The sequence below is a fragment of the Phaeoacremonium minimum genome (genome assembly GCF_000392275.1).
Source record: "Phaeoacremonium minimum UCRPA7 unplaced genomic scaffold PA7_03_scaffold_359, whole genome shotgun sequence".
Taxonomy (NCBI): domain Eukaryota; kingdom Fungi; phylum Ascomycota; class Sordariomycetes; order Togniniales; family Togniniaceae; genus Phaeoacremonium; species Phaeoacremonium minimum.
The window spans coordinates 625622-638590 of NW_006921263.1; the positions used below are offsets into that span (position 1 = coordinate 625622).

Here is a 12969-nt window from a genome sequence, read left to right on the forward strand (position 1 = left end):
GATGTCCTACTTGATGCGTGCTTCGCTCAGTGAGAAGCTCAACGTTGGAGCTACGAAGAAAATGGACAGGGAAGTGATAGACTTCGCAACTTGATCTTTCCGCACTCTCTGGGCTTCAGCTTATATGATAGCAGCTCTTCCCAAAAGATTACAGCTTCAGGCACGTATGTTAGCACGAAATTAGGGTATTAGATTTATATTCGCACTACATACCGGGGACTTGTATATGCCTTTAGTCAGCCAAGTCTACCCGGTATCGGAAGGCATATAATCAGCTTTGATATCTAAACTCTGACCAAGAGTGTGCATGGAGTTTTCATCCCTGGTCCGGCAAAAGCGTGCCGTGATCTTGCGATGGATTAACACGACCGCTGACCAACCATAAGGATAATCGATACTCCTACACATAAGCACATACATACGCATAAAGGAAACCTTCGATCCAACGGGAGCAAAAGGTTGTATTTCAATGGTATATACTGCTGGCAGGTAGTAAGATGCTAACTAATGTAATGAGGTGGCCTGAAGTGGCCGAGTCTGAGCCGAGGAGCGCAGTCTTTGCCCCATAGACAGACCTCATTTTCCAACTCAACACCCCATTCAAAGATATCAGCCCAAAGATCAAGAACAGTGAGGTGAGCTATCTAATCAACACTTGATATGTGTCACTTTTTTCGTCATACTTACAACAAGGTAGGCAGCTCTCATCACCTTTGGGCCGTCGGTAAGCAAACCCCTCGTCCGACTCCCATTTAAATCGACCGATCCCAAGCCCGATCCGTCGATAGATACCATCGATGGGTTCTACAACATGAAGAAGGAGAGCCATGGAAAATTCTTCATGTTTGAAATATGCCAAGGCATGTAATAAAACGTTTGACGTTCGAAGTTAGCAATAGCCTCAGCTCCTCGGTCGATTCGAAGTCCAAGAATGCCTTAAAATCAAAGTCCGCTGTCTGGAGAAGGGTTCTCGATGAGGATTGTCTTGTTGGCTGTGCTGAAGGGATAACCCATCTCTGAGAGTTATCGTCATGCCTCAAATTCATGCTTCTAAGTTGTCCCATGACCAATATGTGGACCTATTTGTTTTGGTTCCAAAGAAAAGACATCGTCTATGATGGGAGGACAATTCTCCATGTCCATTCTTCCGCTAGAGTCGAGCCGTACATCGACACAATCTATTTTCATTTGATTGCATTGGAATCCCGACATCGTCATGAGAACCCTACCATCGATCGATGCCCAGCTGAAACTCAACGCAATTTCAGGGAAGGTTGTTTGTGACGGTGTATAAAGTACGCGTTTGTCAGCTCCAGCCTTCGGCGAATCTCGCATCCACGCAATTCCTGCGCAAAGAGAAGACCTCCATAACCCAACAATGTATTGATCGTTCATCAATGGCTTCATATGTCTCGCCACACCGGAAATTGCAATCAACTTGTCTGAGGGTATGGTAAGTTGGCACTCGGTGTACGTCTGCACAATTTCATACCAAGTTCGTAAGGTGTCACGGTAGAGGTTTCCAGAATGATTTTCTTGTATTATCTGATTCCGTCGTTTCAAGATCTTGTCTGAACTTTCTTTTAAGCCGAGGGGAAATCTCTCTGAGGCGTTCTCCTGGCAGCATTCCCAATACAATTCCTGACGACAGAAGTGAAGGATTCGAGCCGCCAGTAATCTCTCTTGCATCACCCACCCTCTTTTATTCAGCGGCGCGTTTCGGACCTCTTCGTCCCAGGTGTAGTTCGCAGCCGGAGCCACATATGGTTCAGGGTGGAAATGCCTTGCATCTTGTCTCGACTGTAGTATCGTGGCAATTAGAGGCAGCTTGGCCCTGAGTTTCTTCATGCGCTTAAATGTAGGTACATAGCTTCGAAAGAGTCCTTTGGAGGGATCCTCGGACCAGTCCGCGGAGATATTACAATACGCTCTTGTATAGACTATATCCATGGTTGCTGCTTCCTGCGCCCAGTCTGACATGGAATCATCCTGGATGATACATAGAGAATCTATCCATATATATCGAATAGACATTCAGCGGGCCACGGTTGTCGCGTCTTGGAATGTCTTGGGAAGCAAAGAAATCGGAATGCCATGTTTTAGTTCTTCGAAATTCTCCGGCCGTAGTTTTAGGAATGAAGCGTGACCCCAACGATGGCTGAAGGTAACGTATGGTTGGCTTTTATCCAGATCGCAATTTTCAACAAGAAAGCACCATAATGGGAGTTTGAATTCGATTCCAATGTCGAGCAATCGAGTAGGATGCCATAGGGTGGTACCTCTTCTCTCTTGACAGAGAATATGTTGGCTTTCGCAATTTTTCAACCATCTTTGAGCAATTTTCCATGCCTGGACAGATGCAGTAGTGGTTGATTTGAAGTGAGGCTAGCAAATACTACGCAGGAGCGTGTTAGAAATCGACCAAACGGAATATTGATTCTAGGATCAATACCTGTCTCGTTGTTAAATCCACGATTGGAGATGACTAACTGGGAGGACGTCTGAACGCTGACGGCCCTTCAGCGCAGAGAGAGGTGAGATCTATATGGTCGGTATTCAGAGTTGTTTGCATGTCCGTGAGGCCATCTACATGTGAGGGCACGAGTTTGATCCATGTAATCACTCCTTAGGAGGTTGGACTGCCCATATCTCTGTGCCCAAGAACTAGAAGCTGCGATCTCAAGAAATCCAAATCTGGGCTATTATAGGCGGGACGACAAATCATACACCCTGCTTCGGCTGCCGCCAAGAAGCTCGCAGATGTATCATGCTGAACTATCTTCTCTAGCAAGGTGAAACCTCTTTCAACCAGGAGAAAGCATGTATCGCATAGCACTTGTGGTATCGACATTGTAGTCAATGTTGACCTCACTCAGGTTGTTGATCAACTTCGTTCGTTCACTGCGATTGACTTGTCTGGGAGATGCTGGGGTCTGTTGCCTGATCAGCATGGTATTCCGTCGCGATCACCTAGCAACTATACCATACATCTCAACATATCTAACTTCAAACTCAAGCAATTCTGTGGCTAGGTTACCCGCCTGCGGTTCTACTTCTTGTGACAATTTCCTAACACATCCATAAAGTTCTGACATAGAGCCAAGAAACAATTCTCTCTAGTTGTTGAAATTTATCCCAAGTCAGGAGATATGGAAGCCTGCCTAATGTCACGGGACTGATGGAAATCTATCCATTTATTGTAGCCAAGGCTTACTGTATAGATCGTAGTTTTGTCATTAGTTCCTAGAATTTAAACCCGAAGACAGAACGGTTAATCAAATTATATGCTATACGTACGAGATGGTAAACTCGCTTGAAAGACTTTCTTTTGTTGGACGTATGTAGTGTAGGAAGTTGTCAATTGTTGATAGTCAGCCCCAATATGGTTTCGTGCCTATATGTTCCACCTATATCGTCCGATATCGATATCGCTAAAAAGTGAGGTCACCCCTCCATCTAGCACTAGTACGTACAGTCCTGGCCCTGGCCCGTGCACCAGAGCCACACCTGCGACTGCCAATTCTTGAATTCAGCCACCCATTCGCGCGTCCGACACGTTCAAGCTACTGGAAGCTCCCGCCAGCTTCTCAACTTCGTCCAAACACGACCGTCACCATCGTTAAGCTGCGACCGTTTCCCGGAGCGTATTGGGACTGCATATGGTTGTCTAACTTCATTCCTCTGCGACAAACAGATTACATACCAAAATGCCGCCGGGTAAGTGCCACTGATCGCAATCGCGGGCGCAATCCAATCACACCAGATCGGTCGCAAACGCGCCTCAGCTCCTGCACCGCTCCTTCCCACCAACACAAGCTCGGAAATGGATCTAACATTATCAACCCTAGCCATCAGTGACGAGGAGATGTCCGACGGCAGCGTTGAGCGCAGCAGCAGCAGCGCTGCCAAGAAGCCGAAGCGCCAGCGAACCTCTGTCAAGTACCAAGAACCAGACGACGAATACGTTAAGGACGAGGAGGACGAGGTTGTGAAGACCGTCGAGGACGCTGATACTAATGGTGATAACGGCGACGACGATGAGGAAGACGAAGACGGTGAGGAGGGCGACGACGATGTGTAAGAGTTCCAGATGAAAGGGTACTAAGGTCGGGCACACAGCTGATCGCATGGCAGGTTTGTCGTCGAGAAGATCGTTGCACATATGATCCAGAAGGTGCAATTCACCTTAATTCCTGATATTTTTCTCGCTAACAACATAGCAGAATAAACTCCTGTTTCATGTGAAGTGGGAGGGCTATGACAGCGAGTCAGATATGACCTGGGAGCCGGAAGACAATCTTAGGTGAGCGCCCCCCTTTGACCTCGTCGATTTTGTAACTAAAGCGTTTTTCCTTGCAGAGAGAGCGCCTCAGATGTCCTCGACGAGTACCTAGAGAGCATTGGTGGCCGTGACAAGGTCTTTGAGGATGTCGACAAGGCCCTGAAGACGAAGAAGCGAGGCCGACCCAGTTCTTCCACACCTAATGCTGCACCGGCAAAGCGATCTCGCAAGAACGGCGTCCACCCGGCAGACAGCACTCCTCCAGCCAGCGCCAAGGTGGCAGAGTGGAAAGTCCCGAGCGGAAGCTGGGAGGATGCGGTTGAATCCATCGATGCGTGCCAGGACGAGGAGAAGGGCGATCTAATCATCTATCTCACCTGGAAGAATGGACAAAAGACGCAGCATCCGAAGGAGGTCATATATAGGAGATGTCCCCAGAAGGTAGGATGTTCTTGTGAAATGCCTAGAGCGCTTCAGGAAAGCTGACATATGACCCAGATGCTTCGTTTCTATGAGCGCAACATCCGCATCGCGAGAGATGGCGAGGTCGTCCCGCTTAACCACTCTACCCAATGAGTGCAATAAAAGAGTTGAGACTCCCATCGAAATATCTCTGGCTTGCTGATCTGTTGAGAAAAGCCATGGCTATGGCATCTCAGACTTGGCTGATAGCCAAAAAGGAGAGATTTAGAGATGGCAGATAGATCGAGTTTCCATCATATATCCCAAGGCAGCGGGAGTTCCTGTTGCATGCTCAGACACTTGGCACGATAATGGCTTCACATGGGCGTTGAATGGCAGGTTGTTTCTCGAAAAAGGTGTTGGGCTCATCATGTTTGCTGTAATTACTACTTCCAGTAACATCTAGGTAGGCGCCCGTCGTGCAAGTCGCCCACTGGAGGGCTGGCACCAGGCAGCGTGCGCGTAGACTCACACCTCTGCCTTGCAATAGCAACGGCGGCAATTATCCATTCGTGGATTTAGCAGAATACACCATCTTCAAAGATCGTATCGTCTTCAGATTGACGTTCAGTGAGGTTTTCATATCAATTTGACGTCAGCGGTGACAGGGATTGGAAAAGGTCGAGGCTCAAGATCGGTTCGAGCTCGTGCGCGGCGCTGATCGCCGGTCCCTGGCAGAGAGCTCTCCACATGAGCTATAACTGCCTAAGCGGACCGTTAGCCGTTGAAGTTCCAGAAGCTTACTTTAAGTCAGATGGCCCGCAACACCAAGCTGCGCGCGTCGTTGCAAAATTGAAATCATGTGAAAAGGCGCACGCACGCCCGCCGGGAAGCCAGCCAGAATCCTTCCAGTCAACAGCTGATTGCACGGCGGATCCCAAAGTCTGACGACGATGTGAGGCTGGGAAAGGGTCGCCTCAGTGAGCGCAAACCAGTGCAGTGGGGTCCGAGACCCCTGCTAAAACCCTTGTTAGGTGGTGGTTGGCGGGCGCAACCTGGGCAGACGCCAGCACCAGCGAGCCCAGCCTTGCCATTTTTATTGACTCTGCAGAAACAGGTGGCGGGGCAACCACCATATTTCTTGGGGAGCTGCAGCTCTGCCGGCGCAGCCTGCATTCCATTTCTGGTCTCTCTCTCTCTATTGCTGAATTGTAAATCTGAAGTGTCCGACGATTTGAATCAAAACGATATTCATCTGAAAAGAGAAGAAGAGTGCTTCATACAACCGATACGTCGCTGCATCAATCAATCATCCAAGGTCGATCTTCCTGCCCAACTTCGCTGCCACCGCCCCGGTCAATTAACGTGTGCGAACAAAAAGGACTCTTGAGACGAACAGAAGCATTCCAGTGAGTTGAGACATCTCAGACGAATCCGGAACCCTTCACCAGACTAACTCGTTCTCTCAAAGAAGCCTTCCATTCCATTGCAGTCGTCGTCCATCCCGCTGCCCGCTCAAACGCTTCCGTCGAGCCTCGCTTCCCATCGACCGGGCTTCTTTCTACCAGGCAGTGTCACCCGCTACCCCGTCTCTCACTGACGGAAGACATTTCCGCGCCCCAAACCCGCCCACCATGAAACAAAACGACGTCATCGCCGTCATCATCATCGTGCTCTTCATCCTGCTGGCCCTCATCTCCTTCGGCATCTACAGGCTGGTGACGCTCGCGCGGCGGTCCATGAGCGTGACCTCCAGCTCGGGGAGCAGCAGCAGCCAGGAGATTGTCGACTGACCGCCGCCGACGACACCAGGGAGGCGGAGAGCAGCAGATCAGCCGCTACTTCTACGGGTGCTACAGCAGTGCCGTTGGCGGTGTTTTCGACCGCTTCCTCGTAGTAAGCCACCGTGTAGAGTGGCCATTCTTTGAGGATGCCTCTAATGATATGAACATGGCACTGTTGATGTTGCTGATGCTTTGAACTGAACGACACGATTATTTATCATGCATTGCATACGAGGCGTGGGCATCCATCTATCTGTAGTGAGAACCTCAACTTGAGGTCTCTTATCTTTTGCTTTCTGAAGTACGAACTTCTTTGGGTTTCACGGCGCATCAAAATGGGATGGGGAATCATGGGAATTATTTATTGTCGAAGAAAGGCAAGCAAGCTGGGGTTGCTGAACAACTATTTAGACTGTGAACGGCCATTATCATGCATATATGAAAGGCCGAGACTATGGGATGGGAACAGAGCAATGATTGCATGTATATGTATATAGCGACCTGATAGATAGCTTTGGGAAATATTGGAATAGGCTCACGTGGGCTTTGTCTCGGAAAATATCGCTGTTCCTCATCTGTGGCTGTATAAGTGACTTGAGCTCGAGTGAAATGTCTTCATATGAGAAAGTAGTCTGCTTTAAAGTCACGAGTTTGCCATATTGGTATGAGGAGGGAAGGAACTGGGTGAAGATATGCAGGAGTCTCTCAAACGAGAGAAGAGTGGTTTTCATTTCCATATCGCATCGTATAGTTAACTGCGTGTCATTCATCATATGACTTTAACGCAAATCTGCAAGTCCACAAACGCCCGACAACACACAAAAGACAGTGATCCCATCTCCTCTTTCGCTCTTCTCGCCCGCTCCCGTGCTAGCCAAAACAGGCGCTCTCGCTCGCTTCTCTCGCTGAGGTATCTCCTTGCTCTTTCCACACAAAAGTCCCACCTCCCGCTATTTGACAAAGGGTCAATAAACCCCTCCGACCCGCGGCCCAAAGCTAGTCATAGGAAACTCTGAAGATAAAAACGCTATGACTTGCAGCCTTGGGGGAACTGATACCGTCGGTCTAGATCGCAATGCGAATAACTGAAACACGATAGCCACCCTAGCTCACCACGAAGGGAGCTCTTGTTGGGTATACAAAATCTGTACATCGGCTCTTGAGCATACACATTGAAAAACCCCAAGGTGCATCCTCTTAGCTAAAGAATCACTAGCCCTCACTCGCATGTCTGCTCGACTCAGCCTTTGTAGGTTCGTCGGTTTGCGAGGCGGCATCGCTGGACAGTGTCTTGCCCTTGTCCTTGTCGTCATCCTCCTTCTTCTTGGGGTCTTCGTAAAGGTGATTCTTCTCGATGTGCTGAATGACTGGCTCGGGAATGAGGTACCGAACAGACATGTCTCTCTTCAAGAACAGCCTGACTTTTGTGCTGGAAATATCATTCTGAGCAGCTAATGTTAGCACTGGTTCAGTACAAGAGTGGAGTTTGGGGCAACAGTACCTGCACCACCTGTTGAATGACGTAGATGTTTTCCTGCCACTGCTTCAGACTTGCCAGGGCCTCCTCGATGTCGGTCCCACTCCGCTCAATGATGAAAGTGCCGTACTTGCGAAGGATATGATCCAGGTCTCGAGGTGACCATACGCCCGGGGTGCTCATGGTCTGGATCAGATCGGCACCAGCCAGCAAGGCGATTCGCACAGGTCTCCTGTTGCCATGCACATCCTCCACTCCACCGAGCACTTCGTTTATCTCGTGATCGAAACTGAAAACAGTAAATTAGCAAATGTCTTAGGAGTATAAAGAGGCTGACTCTTTATAGATCCAGGAGAAGGTGCCTCGGATATAACTCGGTAGCCGACGCTTGTCTGCACCTCCCAAGCACCCATAATCCCATGCATATCTTGCCATGTGGGGAGAACATACTGGTCGAGGACTTCTGCGGTAGGAACATAGTCAGGCTGGATGGCTTCCCAGGGATCGCATGATAACCAGGTCGAGGTTTCCCGCGCGGCCAACTCGCACATCTCAATCCTATAGGGAACGGTTAGTCTTCCATCCCCCAAGAGCATCGTCCATCAAGGTGCCGTACCTGTGATACGCCGGTGCAAGGCCAACCTTCTTGTAAGCGTCCGACACGGGCGACAGGAACCCGCCCACCACCTCGAAGTCGGTGTTGAATCGCACAAAGTCGGAGGCCATCTCGAACATCCGGAGGTGTAGATAGGTAATTGGACTGCAGAGGAGGTCCGTTAGAAAGGGCTGCACATGCAGGGCAAGTGCAAGAGATCCCGTACCTGAATGATCCGCACGCCACGAGGACTAGTGGTGTCTTTCCTGCTTGCTTCTGCCGGCGCACCAGCCGCTGTGAGGGGAACTGGTATGTCTCTGGGGACATCTGGCTGTCGGCCACCAATTGCTCGGGGGCCGACTGTGCCTGGTCCTGCTCATGCTGGGGGTTCTGGTCGATTGGGGCCGTCATGGTTGCTGTAGACTCGCGGTTCGAATGTGCCTGAGTAATGGTGACTAGGGACGAGGTCGAGGGATGACGAGCGCAAGGCAACAGCGGGGTTTGGTGGGACACACCCGCTCACCCGATAAGGTTCCCAGCGATGGTGTCGCTGTCGCTGGCTTGAGATAGCCACAGGCCCGTCAAGAGTTGGGCTGGGCAAAATGGATTGAGGAAAAGATGCAGCAATTGAAGGCTATCTTAGCATAATAGCGTGGAGAAAGTAAGTATGTGAGTGGTATGTATGGAGGGAGAAGCTAAGAAGAGGAGAGAGAGGAAGGATGTCGTGCTTTGCGGGCAGAGTTTAGCAGCGTCCACTGTCCAGGCTTTCTAGTCGCCGGTTGTCGGGGCCAGAGTCGCGGGGAATCTGGTGCTTGGCGCCGGATGTCTGCTTTCTGAGGTGATTTTTAGTAGAGGAGCGAAGAGAGTGAAGTGGGAGGGAGTGGAGGAGACTAAAAGGGCGCAAAGTTATTCCCAGTATGAGATTATGAGTAGAAGAGTGAAGAAACTCTTCTCTAGTAGTAGTTACTGTACCTATACTAAGCAGGTCTTAGTGTCGTAGCCGAGCAGGGAAAAAGAGGCTGGCCCGACACAATGGGTGGGGGTGTCACTTGGTCCCCCTCTCTGACTCTTGTTCTGCACGCACTGGACCCTGCTTTCCTCTCACCAGGCCTTGCAAGGCTCTACTTACCTGGGTAGCTATGACAGTGGCTTGGATATGGCATAGAAGTGACATGTATCATTTGATTAACTGCCCACCCAATGCAGCCCTGCCACAGCCTTGCCGGTACTTTCTGTGATGGGAATTGCTTCTGTTCGGTGCAATGTACGGTACGGTACGGTACGGTACGGGACAGCGCAAGCAGGGCGCACGCAGGCCTGCCCGAACGCTTGCATCGCATCACATCACGCAAGACACTCTGCAGAAGTCTGAAGAGCCAAGCCCAAGCGCCAGATCCTGCGCCTCCGCCAACCTACGTAATCCCGCCCTCCGAAAAGGAAATAAATCGCCTCGCCCGCGGGCCATCGCCAATCACCTGCTTTCGTCCACAACGCCTCTTAAACGGTATAACTATCACTGGGGGAAATCACGAATTCAAATCCTCAATCCAGTTGATTGTATGGCCAGAATGTAGAAATGATGTCTTAGCTCGATACTCATAACTTAGCCCCAGCATCGTTGTCAACATTGACAAAGCCGTAGGCTCGTAGCTATCTTGGATGTGACAGTGGAGCTCATTCGCATATAGTAGGTAGTTAGCAGGTCAAGGTAGTCCGTTAACGCCGGCATTTTCGCCGTGGTTGTCAAGTTGAGTCACCCACCGGACAATGATCCATTTCCCGGTTACCTCGATTGCAACACAGACACTTTGCAAGGGTCTCTAACTCTTCAGTCAAAGTCTCTTGAACAAAGATAAGCTAAGTGTTGCAGAGTTGTCCTGTGTCTCGGGTCCCTTCCAGAACTGGGGCCGGAGCAATCCCGAGATGCCTTTTTGAAACGGCTGAACCACTTTAAAATACTGAGATATGATGATCGAAAAAGAGAGGCCGTCAAGAAAGTCTTTGGAATAGACAAGTGAGTTGATAGGGTGAAAAATCATGATGCGCTACAGTTCCATCAATCCTCCGAAACGCCTTTATCCAATCCTTTCTTTCCTCAGTCCGATCCCCTGTTACCGTCAACCAAGGGAACCTGCATGGCGACAGTTCCCAATTCACTCAATATTCAAAGCTTTCCCAGATAACCTCTTCTCCTTCTAGCCAACTGGTGAGCACCTTTAACATCTCCGGCGCCGTGCACAAGTAGTACTTCCTGCGCTTGCCAGAGCCTTCTATCACATCTGTCTTGAGGATCCTTCTCTTCACAATAGTAGCCCCCATTGCCTCAAGGCTCTCTGAAGCCTGATGTCCTTTCTCTTCAATCCTTCCCGTCACAAACAGCCGGACTCGGCCCGCCAGCCCTGGTAGTCTCTTGAACGTATCAACAGCCAAGGGCAAGTCCTCCGCTCGAAGGCTCCACAGAACCGTCAATGGGCTGCCCCCTTCCACAATGCCCGACGCCTGAGCAAGCACCGGCGTGATACCCACGCCCCCGGCTATGAATACTGCCTCCTTGCCATCCTTGGTAGAGCCTGTAGGTAGCCGGAATGCCTCCTCACCGCCGAAGCCAAATACCGGTAGCTCAAGCGGCACCCGGAGGTTGTGCCTCCACAGCAGCGCCGTCGCCGGCCCGTTCTTGCGAGCCGTGATCTCCAGCTCCGCGCCGTCACGCACATCGGCGCCGACACCCGGCGCATTCGAGACGGTGAACGTGCGCACGAAATCGTCGTTCAGGCTCTTCGGATCGTCGTCTCGCATGTGCGACCACCCCATGTCGAGCTCCTCGCTGAAGTCGAGCGTGATGTGCTGTCCCGGCTTCCACTGCTTCAGCGCCCCAGGCCTGCTGGGGCGCAGCTTGAACGTGAAGCGCGCAATGCTCGGCGTCAACACTTCCCGCTTGACCAGCGTAGCCGTCGCCGGCGGGCCCGAGGCCGCCTCCGCAGAGGGGGCGACGAGCGCGGCCTGCTCGCTCGCCAGCCGTCGCACAGGCGGGTTGTACGGGCTGTAGTCCACCACGTCGCCGCGGAACGGCAGCGAGTCCCTGACGAAGCGCGCCGCCGTGACGGTGATCTTGACCGCGAGCTTGGAGTGCGGGAGCAGGGCGGCGGCGTCGCGCCCGACGAGGACGGACGTCTCGCCGGTGAGGTAGAGGGCGTCGCCGGACGCAAAGTCGGGCACCACGAGGCCGACGAGCGGGCGCACGTGCAGGTTGCCGAGCGTCTGGTAGAGCTGGTTGCCCGAGTACTCTGGGTAGACGAGGACGACGCCGTCGCTGGCCGAGTTGCTCACGACGCGCACGAAGCCTGGGGGCCCGCCGCGGTGGTTCGTGTCCATGGTTTCGCCGCTCGTGGAGGACAGGAAGAAGAGGTCTGCTCGCGCGAGGAGCTTCATGGCTTCCATGGGTAGTGGGAGAGTATCGGAGACGAGGCTTGGTGAGGGTACATGTGGGCGGATCTCCTTCTTGTTGAGATACTTTGGACAGTTGCCCAGGCTTTCTTGTACCATCATCGCGAGCTGGACTTCAGCTGCCCCCTTCTGCTCTTCTTTCCTCTCCTTCTCATCCCCCGACGTAGTCTCCTCGGACCCATTGACCTGGACTGCCCCGGCAATCATCCGTCCAGCAAGCTTCACCCGGTCCCGCGTACTCAAGTCAATGCTCAACCCAGCCATGACCTGCGCATCATCGCCCTCCCTTAGCGGACGCACCATCTCACCATCCTCCTTCCCCCCAAAGAAGGCTTCCACGACCGGATCGAACCGCCTATCCACAAGGGTCTGAACGCCCAACACGTTCTGCGCAATGGCCCGTGCAAAGCCCCTCTCGCCTCCCCACACTGTCGTCCACGGCCTGCCCTGGCTGTCGAGCGTGCCGAACGCAACCAGCGCCGACACCTGCACGCGGTAGGCGTAGTGCGCCGGCAGGCCGTACGACGTGGGGTTTCCCTGGCGGCTGGAGTGCAGGAGGCGGTGCATGAACTGTTCTCCTTCATGCCAGCCGCCCGGGACATGTTCGTGCAGAGTAGGCATCTTCTGATGTGTGAGGTTAAGCGGGATGTATCGTGGCAAGTTGCCGAGTGGCTCGGCGATGAAGATCTGAGCAAGGACTCGAGATATATGTAGTTGTAATAGAAAAACTATGAAGAGAACCCAGGTGCCCGATGGTTTCAGGCACCGCATACGTCGACTTTGCCTTTTTTGAGTAGTGGCGATGAGCCAATGACCTGGAGACACCTCGCCGTCCTTATATTCCGACCGGGAATCACAGAGTCGTGATTTGTCGCTGCACGTCTCTCAGTCAGCTCGACTGGATTGTTCTGTGCTGCAAAACCGCTCTGGCAGCGTAGTCAGGCATTGCTGCTTAAAGTGCCTCGAAATCGAACCTGACACATGC

General features: G+C 51.8%; 3 protein-coding genes across 3 annotated transcripts; 1 reads left to right on the plus strand and 2 right to left on the minus strand.

Moving 5' to 3' along the window:
* Nucleotides 1-3823: 3823 nt before the first annotated feature.
* Nucleotides 3824-4858, plus strand: UCRPA7_4730 (putative heterochromatin protein one protein; the record flags this gene model as incomplete). The annotated part of the gene is made up of 5 exons (XM_007917281.1): nucleotides 3824-4077; nucleotides 4135-4174; nucleotides 4224-4303; nucleotides 4360-4723; nucleotides 4781-4858. 5 exons carry the CDS (start codon nucleotides 3824-3826, stop codon nucleotides 4856-4858), a joined length of 816 nt encoding a protein of 271 aa, XP_007915472.1.
* A 2822-nt stretch (nucleotides 4859-7680) lies between these two features.
* UCRPA7_4731 (putative nicotinamide mononucleotide adenylyl transferase protein) lies at nucleotides 7681-8951 on the minus strand (the record flags this gene model as incomplete). The annotated part of the gene is made up of 5 exons (XM_007917282.1): nucleotides 7681-7911; nucleotides 7970-8234; nucleotides 8396-8503; nucleotides 8562-8705; nucleotides 8767-8951. 5 exons carry the CDS (start codon nucleotides 8949-8951, stop codon nucleotides 7681-7683), a joined length of 933 nt encoding a protein of 310 aa, XP_007915473.1.
* Nucleotides 8952-10697: 1746 nt separating this feature from the next.
* UCRPA7_4732 (putative oxidoreductase fad-binding domain-containing protein) lies at nucleotides 10698-12605 on the minus strand (the record flags this gene model as incomplete). Its single annotated transcript, XM_007917283.1, has 1 exon — nucleotides 10698-12605. The coding sequence occupies one exon, from the start codon at nucleotides 12603-12605 to the stop codon at nucleotides 10698-10700; it is 1908 nt and encodes a 635-aa protein (XP_007915474.1).
* Nucleotides 12606-12969: the final 364 nt, after the last annotated feature.